At 32.1% G+C, this 20,650-nt stretch overlaps 1 protein-coding gene across 9 annotated transcripts in view; it reads right to left on the minus strand.

Moving 5' to 3' along the window:
* Positions 1–1,615: 1,615 nt before the first annotated feature.
* Positions 1,616–20,650, minus strand: part of LOC129913052 (uncharacterized) — a 91,237-nt gene continuing 72,202 nt past the window's right edge. For all 9 annotated transcript variants that reach the window (XM_055991511.1, XM_055991460.1, XM_055991500.1 and 6 more), the window contains 9 exons: positions 17,349–17,485; positions 16,986–17,063; positions 16,723–16,862; positions 8,154–8,229; positions 7,874–8,026; positions 5,056–6,593; positions 4,879–4,980; positions 4,686–4,789; positions 1,616–1,862 (listed from right to left, as the gene is read on the minus strand). In XM_055991511.1, the coding sequence (XP_055847486.1) occupies positions 1,708–1,862; positions 4,686–4,789; positions 4,879–4,980; positions 5,056–6,593; positions 7,874–8,026; positions 8,154–8,229; positions 16,723–16,862; positions 16,986–17,063; positions 17,349–17,485 (2,483 nt within the window). In that variant the 3' untranslated portion in view covers positions 1,616–1,707. The remainder of the gene's footprint in view (positions 1,863–4,685; positions 4,790–4,878; positions 4,981–5,055; positions 6,594–7,873; positions 8,027–8,153; positions 8,230–16,722; positions 16,863–16,985; positions 17,064–17,348; positions 17,486–20,650) is intronic.

A 20,650-nucleotide genomic window follows, 5' to 3' on the forward strand; every position in this document is an offset into this window, starting at 1 on the left:
CCCGGCAGACTGTCCCGAAAATGCGTTTTTTTTTGCGTTTTTAGACTTTGGGGTAACCACCTAAAATTAATCGCATCCTGTAGCGGTGGACTCCCTGATAACAAAAATACCCATGGCAGACATTTTGAGTGTGGCCAAACCCTCGGCAGACGGTTTTGGCCACACTCAAAATGTCTGCCATGGGTATTTTTGTCATCAGGGAGTCCACCGCTACAGGATGCGACTAGTTTTAAGTGGTTACCCTAAATAAATCAATTTTCAGAAAAACTGCATTTTCAAAACCGTCTGCCGAGGGTTTGGCCACACTCAAAATGTCTGCCATGGGTATTTTTGTTATCAGGGAGACCACCGCTACAGGCTGCGACTAATTTCAAGTGGTTACCCTAAATAAATCAATTTTCAGAAAAACTGCATTTTCAAAACCGTCTGCCGAGGGTTTGGCCACACTCAAAATGTCTGCCATGGGTATTTTTGTTATCAGGGAGTCCACCGCTACAGGATGCGATTAATTTTAGGTGGTTACCCCAAAGTCTAAAAACGCAAAAAAAAACGCATTTTCGGGACAGTCTGCCGGGGCTTTGGCCACACTTAAAATGTCTGCCATTGGTATATTTGTTATCAGTGAGTATGTGGCGTTGGTTATCAATAAATTTTAAGTGGTTACCCTCACTAAATCGATTTTCAGAAAAATGGTACTTTTGATGCGCTTTTTCTTGACAACGGCCCAAATAAATGCAGGCAGACTAAGGTATTCGTCATCACCATGACCCACGCTACCTCTGACATTCATATGAATCGGTTACCTCTCACGCAAGAAATCTGCTCCTGGCTCTTAGACTAAATGATGTTGATTACATAAGAATATATTTTTTGTTCAACTCCTTTTTCTATTTTATTTTAGCGTTGTATTTAAATCTTTTTATTTTATTTAATTTTTTTTATATATAAATAAGCTACATTAGAGTTTTTTTTTGTTTTTTATTTTGTTCTAAATTGTTGGTGGTTGATCAGTGTTTATCATTATTATTTGTTTTCGTCTGTATACATTTACAAATGATATTTTTGTTTTTACGCATTGTTTTATTCTATCGCCTTATTAATTCATTATTATTTTTTTTGTTTTAATATTTTTACATTATTTTTTTTAGTATTTTTATGTTTTTTTTTTTTTTTGTTTTGTATAAATATCTCTAGAAAACAATTATTTTAATAATTTTTTTTTAAATTTATTTGACTAATTGAAGAAAATGATATAGGTTTTTTTCTGTTCTTTAGATCACAAATAGCGTTATAATATCTTTTTTATGATGAAATTACGTTCATGTTTATAAAGGTATATTAGTACGCCTATAAAGTAAGCTTAAACTATCATCATGCACAAAATAAAACACAAGATTTACTGACGGTAAAAAACACAACAGTTTAAAAAAACTGAGACAGAACTTGTATGTATAGCACTTTATGTTTTCACTTGTTGTTTGTTTTATTGCGGCTAGTTTGATAAGTTTTAGTTTTTTGTTTTTTTTTTTAATTTTGTTTTTTTTTTTTTAATTTTTGTATTCCAAAATTTTAATAAGGTATTTTAGTTGAAAAAAAAAAAAATAAAAAACAACAATCAAGTATATATTCCTGGTATTTTATACAAACTTAATACAATAAAACAATAATATTGTACTAACGTCAAGTGTTTTGACTATTTATGCTTTTTCAGAGGATTCCAGTTTCGACGTTGTGCGCTGTTCCCAGGGTTGCCGGATCAAAATTTAGTTGAAGTTCACCAGCGAGTATTATTTCTGATATACAGCCAATTATTCCCGTAGAGTATCTTCTTCTTGTAAAATAAGAAACATCAGTCATTCCACCTGAAAACATAAAAACCAATTGTGTTTTTTTAAGTGGTCAATACATTGAAATGCATTCGATATGAATTATTTTTATTGATGCGTTAATAATAAAAAAAATGCGAAAAAGATAAAAAAAAACGTTGTATTGATATTTTTAGGAAGTAGGTCTTTTAAAACTGAGTATGACTGTGTTACCCTGTTTTTTCCATGACTAAAATACCTACAGCTACACCATACCTATGATTATTTTTAGTTTGTTGGTAATTTTATAATTTATTTATAAAATCCTGTTTAAAAATACCAAAAAACAGACAGAATTATGTCAGTAATATTACTTCATTCGTTCATACTCCTAAAGCGTTCTAGAAAATGACTTCTTTGACACAAATGTTTTTTATGGGTTGGTGATGAATGACCAAAACCTGTAATCCCAAAAAGAAAATCCCCAAAGCCGAAATCCCCAAGACAAACCTGGGTATAGACAAAATCTCCAGGAAAAAATCTAAAAAAAAAAATCTCCGAGACAAAATCCCAAAATTTCAGATGCGCAAGTTGCGCATCTTAATTTTGGAAATACCTATTTTCACTCATATTATATTGTAAGCTGCTATTTGGAGATTTTTGGGGATTTTGAGAAAGTGGGATAAAATTATTTATTGGAGATTTTGTCCATTGGGTGCCTTTTCCCAGGGAGATTTTATCTGCGGCCCACGGGGTCAAAAATTTTGTGGAGATTTTATACGATTGAGAAGAGAGTGTATCTCTCCCGTTCTTCATTATGTCATTTCACAATATAAAACGTAATATAAATATGACATAATATTGTCCGTTTTGCCAAAAAAACAATATAAAAGGTATGTACCTTAATTCATTCTAATACTAGCATTTCTGAAATGACTTCTACTTGATGTACTTTATTATATTTATTTTATTAGATTTATAGAATAAGATACAATATCTTTTAAAATAGTAAAAACTTAATTATTATTTACAGGGTTGCATTTGTTTATGTAAATTGTATAGTTAAAAAAAAATGTATGTGAACAGTTTTCCGAAAAATTCAGTTTTAATTTGAAGAGTTTAGTACAGTATATCATTCATAAAGTTCACGACATACACTTTCACATACAAATCGCAGTTATGAAAAATTGGCGTTCTGATATTAAGGATGTGTAACGAAGATTTACAGGATTTAAGGATCTAGACGAATGCGAGTGATATATCTTATCGTAAGGGTAAGGATGTTGATCCGTTTGCAAAATATGATTCAGCAGCAAAACCGATCTGAATTTGAAAAGACTTTCAAGTGTAATACCATAGATAGATCTTAAAAATTCAGAAACGGGATCGTATCTTAGTCACAAAATGTATCTAGCTATACTGTTGTAGGTACGCAACATTAAGTTTATGTATCTCCGCCATTTATAAATGAACCTGAAAATAACTTGTAGCATTATTATACATATGTCAAAATTGAATAACCTAAAAAACTGTTAAAACGCCTTTTTTAACTGGAATATCTCAAAAACGTGATAGAACTGTTTTGACTTCGGATTCGAACTCACAGAAAAGCTTTTCGAACACACGTAGAAAAATAATTCCTAACCGATAGCCTTTTTTACGGTGGGTTAATAAAAATGTGTTAAAAATAACGTAGTCTTGGTTAAAAACTACGTAGTTCTCGGTGCTAAAATCAAAGTTGTCGCCTCGGTTAAAACAAATTGTTTAAAATTACCATTTTAGAAGGTTATTTTAACATTTAAAATTGAGTTTTTAGTACAATTTAAAATAGAAAGTAGGTAAGATTAAATAATTTTTAATAACCGAGTCGACTCGTGTAATTTTAACCGCTTTTAGTTTGCAGGTGCTATATTAGAAAACTCCCCCTGTTAATATTACACGAGTTCCACGTTGTTTTTAACAGACCATTTTTCTGCGTGAAGTTTAATTTAGTTTTTGTAACAAATACCTTGTTGACCAGTGTCATTTATGTCATCGGTAGCAACGAGGAAATAAAAAACTCAATTTTATGTCGTTTTGATTAAAAACATAATTGGAACTCAAATTTTATAGCTTCATTATTTTGAACCATAAAAAAGAGCAAACAAAAAACTCGAAAATAGATTAGGAAATTTGTATTTAAGCTCTTCGCTGAACGCACAAGGTTTGTCTTGAAAAATAAACAAAGCAATCTACCAACCGCAAGAATACTTTATTCAAAACGGTAGATAAACTATTAAAACAACTCCTTCATATTATATTCTATATTTGTGTATCGTTTACAATTACACACCATTCTAATGCCTAAAATAATTACTTAAAGTCATATATTATTAGGAAAGGTTTTCGACTTTAAATAACAAAAAATTGTTTTCAATTAAATCCATGGAAACTGACTGAACAGTTCAAAAACCCTACTTCACCAAAATGTATTTTTGCCTCAAAATTTAAAAAGCACTTTAATTATTGAAAACATATTGAATACAAATTGCTTTCTATATACTTTCTCGACGATATACAGCAAAGCCAGCCAAACGGAAATGTAAAACGAATTATTTCCTCCCCAAGTCAATATAAAATCGATGGCTTTCTATGACTGCCATTACTGACACTCGCAAGTCTCTCCACACCCTGATAATGTTTGTTTTGCAGGTGCGACAGAGGCAATATGGATTAATTCCCGCCCCCAACTACCTATTTTCAACTTCACTTAACAACCAACCCTTTTGCTGGTTGTTTGGTTGCAAGCTTGCTGGTGAAGCTGAAACTGGTGGTGGTTTAGTTCGTTTATCCTAGGCTAGCATTGACAACGGACTGATGATGACGACGACGAAGACTTACCAACATAGAGTCCAGTGTCTGTGTTCAACTGTCTTAGCTTCCCCGGTGACCTATGCACAACGGACTTCCGGCCATCCACCTCCAAGAAGCCTTCTTGAGAATGTCTGTATACACAAATAAATAAACAAACATATAAAATACACAACAATGCACTTCAAGCACACCGAATTAAACAAGCTTCCAATCCACCTACCTTATTGCCCGCACCCTATGCCAGAGCCCATCGCTTACTTTGGTTACATTGAACTGGACATTGGCCTCGCCAGATCCCAAATTGTAACGCAGGTGCAGATACCTGTAAAAAGAAGAACAACCACACACACAGATGTTATGTGAAAAGTTTTTTGCACATAAAATAAAATAAACATACCCGTTTTCAATACCCAGCGATAGGTAATCATCTGTGTCGAGAGCACTCTGCCGGCCAGTCCAGAGGATGATCCCATTCCTCGAGTGGGTTTTGATCCGCAGATTCAAATCAATTTTATAGCTGATTATCTGGCTCATGGTTTCGGCGTCATTGTAATGAAAATAGCTGTCGGTGCCGGTGAAACATGCCCCTAGACTTTTTCTAATCACAGGACCCTGCTCGGAGGACGAGAAGGACGAATCATAATTTACCCCTGTTTTTGTTGTTTCTAATATGTTTGCTGGCATAGTTGTCGTTGAGAGGTCATCGACGCTATTCTTCATTATGCGTTCCATGTCCTGAAACAGTTCTTTTGTATGGTAATTCCCTTCATCGACGACGGCGACTGGTGAGTAACCGATGATGATCCCATTGTCGGCTGTTTGGCCTTTGGTCGTCGATGATGACGATGACGGCTCGTGAAGAGGCCTCCTGCTTTCATCAAAGTAATTGTTTAGCTTTTTATGGTACTTCCACCTATGAGACGTCGTCGTCGGTCTTTTGTGCAATCTTTTTCTGGGTCTGCCTGTTGCCGACGTCGAAACTACTTGTGCTTGCTGGAGCACATTGGAATCTGCTTCGGAACTGTGCTTATTATGTTCTTCATAGTGACCCTTTTGAGGCGCCACACCATCAAAGTCGCTATTGTATCGAGACCTTTGATGTTTTTTGCCAGAGTGTTTGTGGGGTTTCGAATAATGTGAATCGTATGGGGGCACTTGTGGGTATTCTTTAGCTGGGGGCATAGAAACTATGGGTTGCTCAAAATGTATAGCAGACATATCTAGTAGCTGCAAATCGTTTTCATCGTTTTCATCCAAGTGGAAGTCCTTCTTTGGAGGTGCTTCGACTTCTACTACTTCTACAAGTTGGTGGTGGTTGTCAGGAAAATGGAAATCATGATTGATGGGGGCGTCGTCGATATACAGGTCGGCTGCGGTAGCGGGTGAATCCTTCGATTCGGTTTCTAAGTAGAACATTTCCGGTGTTATGTGTTCACTCCATTTTGCTTTATAGTCGAGTGGTTTGCTGGCAGGCACTGCTGCTGTTGGTTTGGGGCTCTTCCGGTTCCTTTTGGATTTGGAATTGTGCGACAGATTGTCTAGTGAATTTTCGCTAGAAAATTGTGTTGATTGACGTTGTGGGTAATGACTTTTATTGTGTTTGGAGGAATAGGGTTTGTTGTTGTGCTGTTGATGATGCTGCTGGTAGTGGTGGTGATGGTGTTGATTATTTCCAATTGGCGGACTAACGGTGTGTGTTGCCGTAATGCCTGTAGTTTTGTGGATAGTATCGGGTGTTGGTAATGGTATGTTGCTTGTTGTCGTATTGCATTCTGGATTGAACTGACCACACCGACATTCGTAGTTTTCCAATAGAGGAAGGCACTCTGAGAGTGGCCCGCATGGTTGGGCATTGCATGCATGAGGGCAATTGTCAACGTTTGTACCTCCAAGTGCTTCACCAACGATTGACATAGTTCTGCTATTTATCTTCACCTGTGAAGGGGAAATGTGTTTAAGTGTAAAATGTGTATTCAATGTGTTTCAGAAAGGAAGAGGCAAACAGTATAGAATCAAAAAAGAAAGATAAAGTTTTTTTTTCTAAAATTTAAAATGGTGACGATTTCAATCGACTGGTGGGTGAGGCTTTCAGACTTTTAAGTGCTTTCAAAGCATTTTTAAGGGATATGAAACGTCTGGCAAATTTATATGTATTTGGGTTTTTTTTTTCTTAAAAGGTATTGGGTATCATTTTTCATTTACAAAAGAAAATACTTCCAGTTTTTCCTTGGAACAAAAAATAACGAAGAAAACCTGATAGATGATGCGACGTCAGCGAATTTTGGGAAAGATGATTAATTTTTCAAAACTGTGGGCGTTTTATGAAGGTGTTAAAATTTTTAAGAATACATTCACTTAAATTTACATTCCGTTAAAGGAAATGATTTTCTTCAGTCCAATTTTAAATATTCTGTTAATGTTAATGAAGTTCAAAGCTTCATATTGAAATCCAGAAATTGGATATTTTATACAAAGTTTCAAGAAAATGCATCTACCCATTGGGGCGTATGCCGAAAGACGGTTTATCAAAACCTCTTTTTCTGGATTCTGCTCAATATTGGAATTTCTTAGAGCCTCCAAAGTAAGATAACAATCTATAAAAAGGATGTCTAGCACGAGACGATAACTTTTGCGCCAAAAATTTTGAAGGGGTCAAAACAAGACGTTCTTTCAATTTCCTTGTGATTACAAGATTGATAGACAACGGACTGAGGCAGTTAACTTTATCAATTTCGTATTGACATCTGCAGCTATGACAAAAAATACTATTCCCAAACGAGAACGGCAAAAATGTATATGGGATGCGGACGTTGCGTAGCCAAGAATCATTTTGTTATTAATTGGTTTATTTCTAGTTATATCTTTGAAGTTTTTTTTCCCTGTGGCTTACTTAACAAACGGATAAAATGCATTTTGGTATTTAACACGTTTTTGTAGATTTTCTCAATGTTATAACTTAAAATAAATGCTCCGCTAAATATATGATGCTCTGTTGTTTTCCCAAAGCCTGATAATCTTGAATATTTAACGAACAGAAATCAAAATATAACCTTTTAAAACAACAGGTGTTTTTTTTTTTTTTTGGAAGGTAAAAAAAGAACACTTTGGAAATGTCTTTAAGCAGATTTTGTTTTAGAGTCTTGCAGTTGTATTTATTAGATTTGTTGTCAAATTTTTTACAAAATTTTGGGAAACATGCTTTATTTAATACAAACCTTCTGGATGCATCCCGAAAAGAAGCCTCTGTGTCGAATTATTGTTGGTAAAAGGTCAGAATGAGGTACACCTCCTAGATACAGAGCATGCGGTAAAGACAAGTGCCAGAAGCCATTCGATGATATAGTCATTACTTCCGGAAGTTCGTCCACCTACAAAAAATAATAAAATAAATTTCTTTAATAAAAGCAACATCATAGGTACTGAAAAATATTAACGTTACACAGTCTTCTTAAAACAAAAGAACAAACCAAACCTTCAGGCTAAGTATGTACATACCTTCAGCACAGCCAACCTTGCAGTCCTAGACACTTTTATCGTATGCCACTGCCCAGTTGTAATAGGGTAGTCACTCCTAAGTTGAACAATAAAATTAAAACATAGATTAATTATAATGCGTGTAGAAGAAGAATTAAGAACGTTTTTTATAGTATAAGTTCATAGTTATATAGTAACTTCTTATTATACATGTAACTAATAAGGAAAATGTTAATGTAAACATTTTCCATATTTCTTTTGGTGTTGATATAATTCGTTTTAACGTACAAAGGCTTTCCCTCCAAAATATAGGTCACTGAAGCCTTTAAAAATCTCACTTTTTGTATGCTACTTTTAATTAATTCCTTATTCAAAAAACGAATCGAGTTCATTAAAAGCGAGGCGTTTTAATTTTGGTCTATTATCTGCTCAATTCTTTTTTGTGTTCTGTTCCAATATAATCAAAACTCAAAAATGTGCGTATGAGGTACTGGTTAGTGAATTCTCTGACAAACAAAAATTTATTTTAATAATTTATTTAAATTTTATTATTTATTACAGTAGGTACCTTATTGTAAGACTCAAGTAGCAAAATTTTAAACGTTTAAGAAAAATATAAGGCCGCTTAAGTAAGTTGCTAAGTCAAAAAGACCATTTCTTAACTTAAATAGTAATTAACTAAGGGCCAATTTTTCAATAGTCAGTTAAACAGTCATTTAGAAAAAATAGAGAAAAAATCAATTTTTCAACAAGCAGATATAGCTTATTCCTTAGAATAAAACTATCTGCTTCTTTCAGAGACGAATAAAAATTATTCTAAGGAATAAACTCAACAAAAATATTGTGTCAGTTGTCAAAGCTGTTTTGAAAAAAATACAGTGGAACACAAGAAAACAAAAACAATTATGAATAAAAATGACGTTTAATTTTAAATATTTTTGAATAAATTATTCTTGATTGAAAAATTCAATGTTTTTATCTGATTGTTTATGAGCCTAATAACTTTATTCGTCGAACAGTTAACTGACTGTTTATTAGAGCAGTTTAAAATTTTGAGCAATTGGATTTTAATGGAATTTTAATTTTTTTTTTACTGTAACTATACATTCCAACTTTTGTAATATTAGCTAAAATTTTTACTTTTATTTTTTTTTTTGTGAAAAAAATAAGAAAAAAATGCTACGGGAACAAGGGTTAAAAATGTGATTTTTAGTTAAATTTTGAAAAGATTGTTCCGCTTTTTTTTTGTTTTTATAAAACTATGCATTCCTTTTGTCCTAGTTTTGTACTCTTTTTTGTGTCCTTATTTGTCCGGGAAAGTCCGGGATTTTACATCTCGATTACTAGTTTCGTCAAAATATATCTGGTAACCCTAGTATAAACATGATAACTATGTACCAAAATGCATATTTTTCCTTAAAATAAGTTAAACTTAGTAATGACAGTTATCTTTGAAGGTTTTTAGTTCAGTTTTCTTGGTTAATAGTTCAATCAATGGGAAAATATCTGAAAAAAGTTGTGACGTCAGCTAAGTTTAGATACAGCACTGAAGAGGGGCTTGTTCTGAGTATAAATCTCACTTTGCGTATATATCTTGTGGGGGGCCCGCCATTTTGAAAAACGCTCAGGTCTTAACATTTCGAAAACTACTTGTCGCAAAGAAAAAGCAAGAACTTATCTGATTGAAAACATAAATGTATCTTTATTTCTTTTATGCATCATTTGTGGCAAAAAATTAGAAAACAAAAACTAAATATTAATTAACTTAAAAAACAACAAGTATACATATATATTAGGCTGGGTCATAAATGTATGGAGAAATATTTTTTGCTGATTTTTTTACGGGCACAGTGATGAAAAGGTTCCAAACTGTAAATAGAACAATAATATAAAGTTTGGTTATAATCAGACTTTGTCTTCTGCCTCCGGTTGCCCAGCCAAGTTCTCTATGAACTTTGGTCATACATCCTTAGGAAACAACTCAAGCCGCTTTAAAACCATTCTAACTTTTGTTTCAATAATGTGAAACATTTCAAACTCGTTTTATTTGTTAAAATAGTCCAAATCAAGCTCCTCAAAAACTTTCAGCTACGTAGGATTAGTAGTTTCTGAGAAAAAGGCTTTCAAAAATCGCAAAAAGAGTAACTGATTTACTCACTAACATACTAACAAATGATAAAATTATGGCAAACTTCTAGTTTTCATAGAAACTTCTTATGGTCACGGATCTTGAAGTACATACAAAGAAAAAAATCGAAAAATTGAGATTTTACATTCAGGGGGCGTGGTAACCTCCCATTTTGGTAGAATTAATATCAATTATTAAAAAGTATACTTCTGAATACCCTAAAATCTTGAAACTTGGTAGAATTGTAGTTAATGCAAAGGAAACATATTCAAACAAACTTATTGCCTTGCAGGCATGGTATCCCCTTAAAAATAATAAAAGAAACACATAATGTTTCATAAATTAATTAACAAGTCTTAGAAAAATTTAGTTTTGGTTTTTTTTTAATTTCTCAAAAACGACAAAACATTTTTGCATCCGGTTTTCTGTTTTTGCTTGAAAGCAAATAAGAGCATTGAATTTTGAAAACTTAAATAGTACTTAATCACATAAAATTTTGAAAAAAAAATTAGTTCGCAAATTTAAACATTTTTTTTTTCAAAATTTTGATTTTGAAAATTAATTTTTCAAAAACTGTTTTATAAAACAGCTTTATTTGAAAGCAAAATGTATAACATGTTGTTTTAGGTATAACGGTTGATTTTAAATAATATTTTTTCCTAATTAAGTCATTTTTTTAGAAAATGGACCCTCTTGGCTAAACGGGGGCGAATATTAACCCCTCCAAAACGATTTTTTTCTTGTTCCGACCCAACCTACACGCTTAAGCTTTTTGGCACATCCTCTTGAATTAGCTTGTATAAGAAATAAGATCATAATAAATTAAGCAACGCGTATGTGGTTTTTAGGCAAAAATCAGCTTTTTTCAAAAATGAAACCACAATCCGGAGGCACTTAGGCTTAAAATAATGAAATGAAATTTTACTTATAAGCTAACCGAACCATTTAGCACCTTTTAATCGTCGAGCCTTTTTGAAAATCCGAAAAATTGTATTTTGACCCACCCTAATATATACACTTAGGAGCAAAAAAATGGAATCAAACTTTTGCGTTTTTTTAAAACGTTAATTGGCCAGGATGTAATTGACATACATGAATGTTAATTGCACCATTAAAAAGCTTGAAACAAAGGCTTTAAATCATGTAAGCAAAAAAAGACTGAAACTGAAACAGAGAGTATCTGGAAAATTTAACATTTTAAAAAAATTAAGTGCAATTTATTGACAGATAACGTCAATAGTAACGGTAGGAAAAAAAAACTGAAATTGAAGCAGAGAATATCAAGAAAATTTAACATTTAGAAAAAAATGAAGTGCAATTTATTGACAGATAGCTATGATACTATCGTATGCATTTTGAAGTTTTTACCAACAATTAAAAGTAAAAAATTCAAGCTTTTAAATGAGACCATAAAACTTGAAGAAACATTATTTTATCCATTGCAATTTTTGTTTTAAATAAAAATTATCTTTTTTGATTCCGTTTTTTTGCTCTTAAGTGTATTTCTATATTCTATTCAAAGAACTTGTAGTAGTTTATAAAAAACTAATTCCATTTGCTTCTGCTGGTGGCAACAGTTCTTAAAGACATCAAAAACTCATCATTTGCGGTGCTGTAAGTCTGAAAATATTACTCCTATAAGAAAGAAATTGATGTAGGTATAGGTACCTACTATACAAAAATATATAAATTATATTTGCAACCAGAAAGTTCCTGCAACTTTTCTGTGCAACAAGTCGTTCTCGAGATAGGTACTGAGAGATACGTGTTCTGCATAATGGCGGGCGAAAGGAAAAAATGGAAAAAGAAAGTATCAACTTCCAACAATAGTCTTTTAAAGCATTGAAAATGAAAAATGTTTGGAAAAGGTTTGATTTGAACTAAAATACTAAAAAACTTCTAGAATGCCCGATTGAAACCAAAGCTTTGGGTATTTTCTTAGCTGTTGTTGTAATCTTTTATAGAAATTTAATAATACCTATTTGAAAGAAAAGTTGAATCAATTCTGCGAAAAGTTCGATGATATTAATTTTCACCATTCATATTGTATGGAGAAAACTGTTTTCATTACACTTTACACTGAAAAGCTGAACAGCACTTTTGGTATGTTTTCAATTGGAAGGAAAACATCATTTACACAGGTACTTCCTAGAAAAAGCGATTTTTCTTTACCCTTCAAATTTCAAAGGCCATGGAAACCCAATATAACATCTAAAGAAATATATCGAAAAGTTCTTAAGAAAACATTTATACAACCCTGTTCTGATTTTCGTTTACGGAAGCAATACTTGCGTTTTAAAAAAAATAGTCTTTCATATTTCAATTAGTGTTTAATTCTTGCGAATTCTGCTGTTCTAAAATACTATGGAGTAGCTATAACTTTATTTTTTTGAAGTTTTCATTTCTTTTCGAAATTTCTGTGAGAAAATAAATTTCGGTAACGAATTCAATTCGGAGTGAAAATCAGAACAGGGGGGGATATTGTTTTCCACAGAACTTACTGCATCAAGTATTTTCGATATTTTAATATAAGTATTGAAAACTGGACTATTTCTATTAATTTAAAGGTCAGCTTGGAAATTTAAAAATTTATCAGTCTTGATCGGTTTATCTCTAGAAGAAGATCGAGAGTTACATTTGCCAACGTGCAGCTATATTTTCGGTGTGTGTTTTTTTTTTTTCATTTTTAAAAGAGCTATTTATCTCTATACAACTAGACTAAGGGCCAATTTTTCAATAATTGTCAATTAGTACTTATTCCCCAGATAGAGAAAAAATCAATTTTTTAACAGTCAGATATACAGTGATGGAAAAAATAATAGAAACAAGTTTTTTTTTTTGAAGCTTATTGAAATATAATGGTTAACAAAAAGAGTACAAAAAATCAATACTCACAGATTAATGCTCTCCTATACAGGGTGTCCCAAAAGTAATGGATCAAACGAAGTATGCTGATAGGGGATCTTAAGGTCTCTCAGAATTTGGTAACTTGTTCATCCCAAATCCTTACGGTTTTCGATTTAATGCAATTCTTGTGAAATTTCGAAAAATCTCTACTTTGCAACAGTATTTTGCTTCCTCCGCCCATTATTGATTTTTGTTTTATACAATTCTTTTACTAAAACATTGCTAAATAATTAGGAACAATTAATTAATCAAAACATTTTTTATTTCATACGCCATTTCGCTGCAAATTAGCTAACAGTTTCAAGTTTTATAAAAAGTCAATTTTTAACTTTTTTTTGAGAGCAACACCACAAAAAAAATTTGTAGGGTGTGAGAATGGTTTATTATTTTAAAAAGTTGCCCTGTTATTGTAGTTTTCAAAAAAGTATAAAAATTCCCAAAGTTGCAGTTAGATCGCAAAATATTACAATTTGAATTCAACAAAACAGGGTTTTGCAGAACAAAAAACAACCAAAAATAAACACATTTTCTCGAACTGTTATTTGTTTATTTTTCTTTGAACAAAAGCGTCTATTTTTGTTTGTATTTTTGCTCTGAAAACTCCTGTTTTGTTGAATTCAAATTGTAATATTTTGCGATCTAACTGCAACTTTGGGAACTTTTATATTTTTTTGAAAACTACAATAACAGGGCAACTTTTTAAAATAATAAACCATTCTCACGCAGTACAAATTTTTTTAATGGTGTTGCTCTAAAAAAAAAGTAAGAAACTGATTTTTTATAAAACTTGAAACTGTTAGTTAATGTGCAGCGAAATGGCGTATGGAATGAAAAATATTTTGATTAATTAATTGTTCCTAATTATTTGCAATGTTTTTGTAAAAGAATTTAAAAAAAAAGCAATAATGGGCGTAGGAAGCAAAATACTGTTGCAAAGTAGGGATTTTTCGAAATTTCACAAGAATTGCATTAAACCGAAAACCGTAAGGATTTGGGATGAACAAGTTACCAAATTCTGAGAGCCCTTAAGATCCCCTATCAGCATACTTCGTTTGATCCATTACTTTTGGGACACCCTGTATAACACAAACAAATAACATTCAATCGGTAAATAAAATTAAAAGTAAATAGTATTAAAAAATGGAATAAGAATAAATGCATATTTTGTCCTGGAAAAAAATAATAGGAACTAAATGAGAATGGTGTCGTTTTTTTTTTGGAAAAAGGGTTACTTAACGGTAAGAATGGTGCATAATATCTTAGTACTTGGTCGTTGCACCTTTGTTCTTAATGACAGCCTCGCATCTTCTTCCCATGGAATTCACTAATTTGGCGCTTGTCTCACTTAGAATTTTGGACCAAAGCTCTTGTTTGTTTTTGGCCCTAGAGTCCCCGATCTTTCTCTTAAGAACGCCCCATAATTGCTTTATTGGATTGAGATCGGAGGACTGCGATGGCCACTCCATTACACTTATTCGCTGATGCTCAAAGTATTCTTTCGCCAACTTTGAGCAGTGCTTAGAATCATTATCTAGCATAAATTCCCATTTAATGGGCATCTCCTCTTCTGCGAAAGGCAACATTACTTTTTACTTCGTTCAGGATTCGAACACATTCCACAGCACACATCTTCTCCCTTATCCAAAAAATCGACCTAACTCCAGACGCAGAGCCCCAGATCATTATTGATTCCTCCACCGTACTTCACTGTCTCCATCGTGTATTTTGAATCGAATTCCATATTCTTTTGACGTCTTACAAACATTTTCGCGTCGGAACCGAGTAAGTTTATTTTTGTTTCGCCGACCATAACACGTTAGACCAATTTGCACGATGGAGATGTTGGTATGCAAAAATGATCCTTTTTTGAATATTTTTTTTTGTTATGATATGGAACCTTTCTAGGACTTCTTCCGGGCAAATTTAGTTCTCCTAAACGGTTACGTATTGTGCGACTTGTAACGGGTGCATTCAATTCATATTTAAGATCATTTGATGATGCACATTCGCACTAAACGTTTATCAAAATGCAGTGAAGTTTTCCGCTTTCTGTCTCTGGTTTCTGCCTTGGGAGTTGAATGGATTGCTGTGAAGAGTTTTGAGCACCTTAAAGCCTGTGCAATTTCCTCCATTGTTTTTCCACCAATTCTTAAGTAATTTATTAACTCGCGTTCAACATAAGGCGCATTTTTATAAAATTTCAAATTAATGTAAAATTTTTTTCTTCTAAAAACTCTAAATCACTTCACAAACTAACAAATTCCAAACAACGTCAGAATCATAAGCAAAGTAACTTGTTTCTATTATTTTTTGCAGTTTTTTTTTTGCATTCTTGACCGTAAATTCGAAACAAAAAATTGATAACAGCAAATCGTTGGACCATTTTTAAGAAATATTTTGTTCATTCAAATTATTAAAGATAGATTGGTTTATAATGTTTTTGTATGAAGTTATTGATAAATTGAAAGCTTTGTAAACCTGTGTTTCAATTATTTTTTCCAACATTAGGGGTATTTTTTGTACTACTCATTTTATCAACTCACTTCAAAAACTCACGATGAAAATAAAAAATTAGTAGCTACTAAGTAATAGAAAAAACACGCCTACTGTATGTACAGTACATAGCTTATTCCTTCAATAAAACATTTAATAGAGGAATAAAACTATCTGCTTCTTTCAGAAACGAGTAAAAACTATTCTAAGGAATAATCTCAACAAAAATATTGTGTCAATTGCCAAAGCTGTTTTGAAGGAAATATCAATAAAAAATACAGCGGAACACAAGAAAACAAAAACAGTTATGAATAAAAATGACGTTTAATTTTGTATGTTTTTAAATTTGACATTTTTTTTTTGTTATTCTCTGAAATAGATTTTTCTTGATTGAAAAAATTCAATGTTGTTATCTGATTGTTTATGTGCCTAATAACTTAATTTGTCGGACAGTTAACTTACTGTTTATTAGAAGATTGAAAAATAGGCTCTTAGAAGAATAATGGTTCGTCGTAATTAACTTCAGGGCTTACCGGCTCACCTAACTCAATCCAATCTTTGAACCATACCATTTAGCTTTGAATGTGCTAAAGTGCTTGTGATCGTAAAAATTACCCTTATCTAAATTTCGAATATTTCGCCAAGTACAGAGATTTGTCTTTAGGCGCACTTCGCGAATGTAACCGGCTTTATTTATCTCTCCTATTTTAATATTTATAACTTTTAAACCATCGGTATCTCTTTTCAACCCTTTTTTGGTCACCTAATGCATGTTCTGCTTTACCAAATTGGGGTATTCTTAAACCCTATTAGTGCGCACCAAAAGTATAAAAAAGGAATTACAATTTCTTGGTATTTCTTTTATACAAATTCAGTTAATCGATTAAGACTTTTGCAGGGTTTGAAATTGTTCCGCATTTATAATGGTTTTGCTACTAACCTGGAAACATACTTAATCACTTTAGCGAATAAAAAAACTACACATTATAAAGAATCTTCGAAAATATACTTCATTACGCCATTCGAAGATAGTTTTAAAGTTAATAATTCTTTTTTTCTTACCTCACCACAGCTGGACCACTCCCCAAGTCAAAGGAAAATTCCACAAATCCCATATCCAAGGATAATGCAATAAAGTCACCGTGATGTTCATGGCCAGTATATAGAATAATTCCGTCCGTTTCCAGAGGCTTAATTACAACCTTCAAACAATCAGAATAAAAAAGAATAAAATAAAATAAAGCACACGTTAAGTGTATGTGCGGAAATGTGAGAAAAAAAATCTTCCAAAACAGCTAATTAGCACGAAAGAACAAATTACCAACCTGAAGTTCAAGCCAAATAAGAGCACTGTCTCCCAAGGGTGCATAACGCAAGTAAGACGATCCGTTAAATGAGGGCACCTGCAAAAAAATCGAGAATATTTAATGCACCATACTTACGGGTAATTATTGTAGTGATGACTTCAGCATCGTTTTGTGTGCTGATGTGCACCCTTAACACCCTTCTGCATGTTGTGTTTTTTTTGTTTTTTTTTTTACAACAACCCTTCACTCGGTCTCTATGATAATTTCGAGGATTTAGGTGATAGGCTGACATTCATGCAAAAGGGGTTGCGGATAAAATAAAGAACCCCCCCAAGTGGCTAAGGAAAAAGTTATTCGTATGTGTATTCTTTTTTTATTTACTTGCAAGTCTAGTCTAAGTTCACAGAGATCTCCGACGAAGCCCATCGGACAGAGGCAAATTGCACCTTGATCGGATGGTAAACATTTCCCTTCGTGCTGACATGGATATTTGAAGCATTTGTCCGTTGTGCAGTCCTCTGAAAATATAACAAAAAAAAAATGGTAAATGTATGCATACAAACATGTGAACATTATGTTTGCTTGACTGTGTTAAGGGGCGCTTTTCTGTATGTTTCATTTTTAATTAGGTTTGCATTAAACAATACGTCATTAGTGTTTGCAAATGCATGGATTTGCCTTGATGTTGCAAGCTTCTATGGAAGAAGCTCGTCGCATTGGGAATTGTGTGTTGGAATTTAATGGGTAACCTAAGCTCGGTGTGAAATGTTTTTTTGAAAGGTTTCTTCCCTCGATAGATGAATATAATACCGAAAACAGTGTGGATTGTGGAATTTCACCGGTTTTGAAAAGTTACCCTAAAAGTACAACGTTTCATAGGTGGTACTACGATGAAACCTCGATATGACAAAATTTTAAGTTTGGGAAGCTAGGTATAAGCCTAAAAGAATCTTTCGTAACCCTCCAGAACGCCTTAGGGCGTCACAAAAACTTGCAAGAGAATAGACCTCAACCAAAAAGATTCTCCAGACAGCCTTATCCTTGGCCTGCTGCTTCCAATTTCTCACACGAAGCGATTGTGTAACAATGAGTAAAAAATACACTATAGATTCAAATAGAAAAGATGTCATTAAATCATGGTCTAAATATTGCGAAAAATTGGTTTAAAGCGACAATTTTCTGCTCGGCAATCAATCTGAACGGCAATCAAGTTATGTTTTTTTATAAAGTTTGTTCTTTTCTTTTGAATAAAATATACAAGTTTACCTCATTATTAGGTGCATACTATTTTAAAATATTTTTTAAAACTAAAAACCCAAAATTGGACATAGAACAATTCCTATACAAGTACGTTTTTTCCTTAAATAAAAAGTGACCTTAGAACAAAATATGATGGGACTTAGAACAATCTAGAATACTCAGGTTCATTTTCAAAAGGCTACTTTTCTGTTTTTATTGTTCTATGTCAAAAAAACTATATTATCTGCGGAATGAAATTTTTTTGACAAAAACGGTTTTCAAATTCGGAAAGAGCACCCTCAAATTAGTAAAACTGCATCAATAACTCATTTTCGGTAAAAAGTGGATTTAGAACAATTTTGCTTTACGCCGACGAATTGTTATCTGTTCACAGCTTTTGGTTAACTTTTGCTAAAACAAAATGTTTAAAAAATTGTAATTTCCGTTGGAAAAAACAATAGAAACAAACAATTTACACTTTGATTCAGAGAAGTTTTTCCAGTTTTTTTTTTTAAATTCTAAACAAGCGATCATTAAATCTTCGAGTTTTTTAATCTGTTTAAAATAAAAAAAAGTTGAAATTTTCAATAAATGTTTGAAAAATGGGTCGCGAATTACATTCGTCAGTTGTTGAACGCGAAGTGATTAAAAATTTAAGAAATGAAGGCAGAACCATGGATGAAATTGCGCAGGTAATGAAGTGCTCGAAGAAAAAAGTGTTCACAGCTCTTCATTCGTGTCCAAAAGTGAAAACTAAGGGCAGGAAACGCAAAACATCTTTACGTTTTGACAACACCTTAGTTCATACTTCCTTATTCCGTGATCTTTCTTTTTAAATAAAGTGAATCTTTTAAGTTGAATTATCAACTCAATTTGATAAGAAAAATTTTTGAATTTCTTATCAAATAATTAAAAAAGTTTTTATGTTTTGAAATTTTGATAATTAAAAACGTCTTTTTCAAGACATTTTTTTTATTGATTTTCAAAATATATAAGCTTGATAAAAAAACCTAAACTTTAATCAACTACAATCAATTGGGGATCATTAGAGGATTCAAGATAAGTATTTATTCTATACGTTTTTAGAGCTTTCTAGAATTATTTTTCTTAGTCCTGAAGAAGCGTGTAAGCACACTTGAAACGTCGACAAAAAAGAAAAGATAGACTCAAATCAAGACCTATAGCCAACGAAGAAGATTCACTTTATTTAAAAAGAAAGGTCACGGAATAAGGAAGTATTTATTATTACGGAAGGCACGTCGTACTACAATCAAATTTAAAAATGAGTTTCTACAATTATATATCCTTTAAATACGGATGCGAAGTATGTATGAGTTTAAAAACCTATAGCAGAATTGGGGTGAGTCATGTTAAAAATAAAAATTCTTACTTAAATGTAGAGAATTTGGATTGATTCCGGAATTTGTCCAAAACTCTACAAAAAATGTTTCAACGATATTTGATTTTGAAAATGAATATTTTGAAGTAGGTTTAAAAAAGAAACTTTCGTCAACTTCAAGGAAATACCATTTGAAGTTGTTAAACATATCAATATCGTTGAAACAATCTCAAATAAAATCACAACAGAGGTTATTGGTAATTTTAGAAAATAAAATTAAAAATAGGTTATTGATTAATGAATATACTAATTTCTTTAATAGTCAGGAATTTACAAAAAATAAAATCAATAATAGCACTAAATTTACACAAAAGAGTAAACTTGAATTGCTCAAGTCTAAACTTAGGCAAGAAATGAGAGTACATTTTCAGGAAAATTGGTTTGTTAAAAAAACACAAACAGATTTTCCTGAGGATGTTAAGTGGCTTCTCTCATTAGGACCAAAATTTGCTTTACCAGTTTCCAAAGAAAATTTCCCATTATTTAAAATTATAGCAGATGGGGAAGAAATTATTAAAAGTAAGGAACAAAGTGAACAAGAACCTGCACGGTCTTGTTTCACACAAATTCTTCAAAATCATCTTCGATGTGTATCAATTCCACCATTTGATAAATATTTGAATAAAATATTTAATGATACCAAAAAGTTTTTGAAAAGACATCCAGAGATCTACATTGTTCCGGCTGATAAAGGCAATGTTACAGTTGCAATTTTAAAAACTGATTATTTTAATAAAATGAATAATATGATGGCTGATAGGAATACATATTCAATTTTAAGAAGCGACCCAACAAACAAAGTTCAAAGTCAAAATAATAAACTTGTTAAAGACTTATTCACAAATAAATTTATTAATGAATCAGAGAAAAAATGTTTGACGACTTATGCTAATAGTCCAAAAATTTATGGTTTGCCTAAAATACATAAACCAAATGTACCTCTAAGACCAATTTGTTCATCACTAAAAGTTCCTTGCTATGAGTTATCGAAATATATTGTTAATATTCTAAAAAATGTAACTGATAACTCCAAATATAATGTAAA

This window comes from Episyrphus balteatus, chromosome 1, assembly GCF_945859705.1.
Source record: "Episyrphus balteatus chromosome 1, idEpiBalt1.1, whole genome shotgun sequence".
In the NCBI taxonomy this organism is placed as follows: Eukaryota; Metazoa; Arthropoda; class Insecta; order Diptera; family Syrphidae; genus Episyrphus; species Episyrphus balteatus.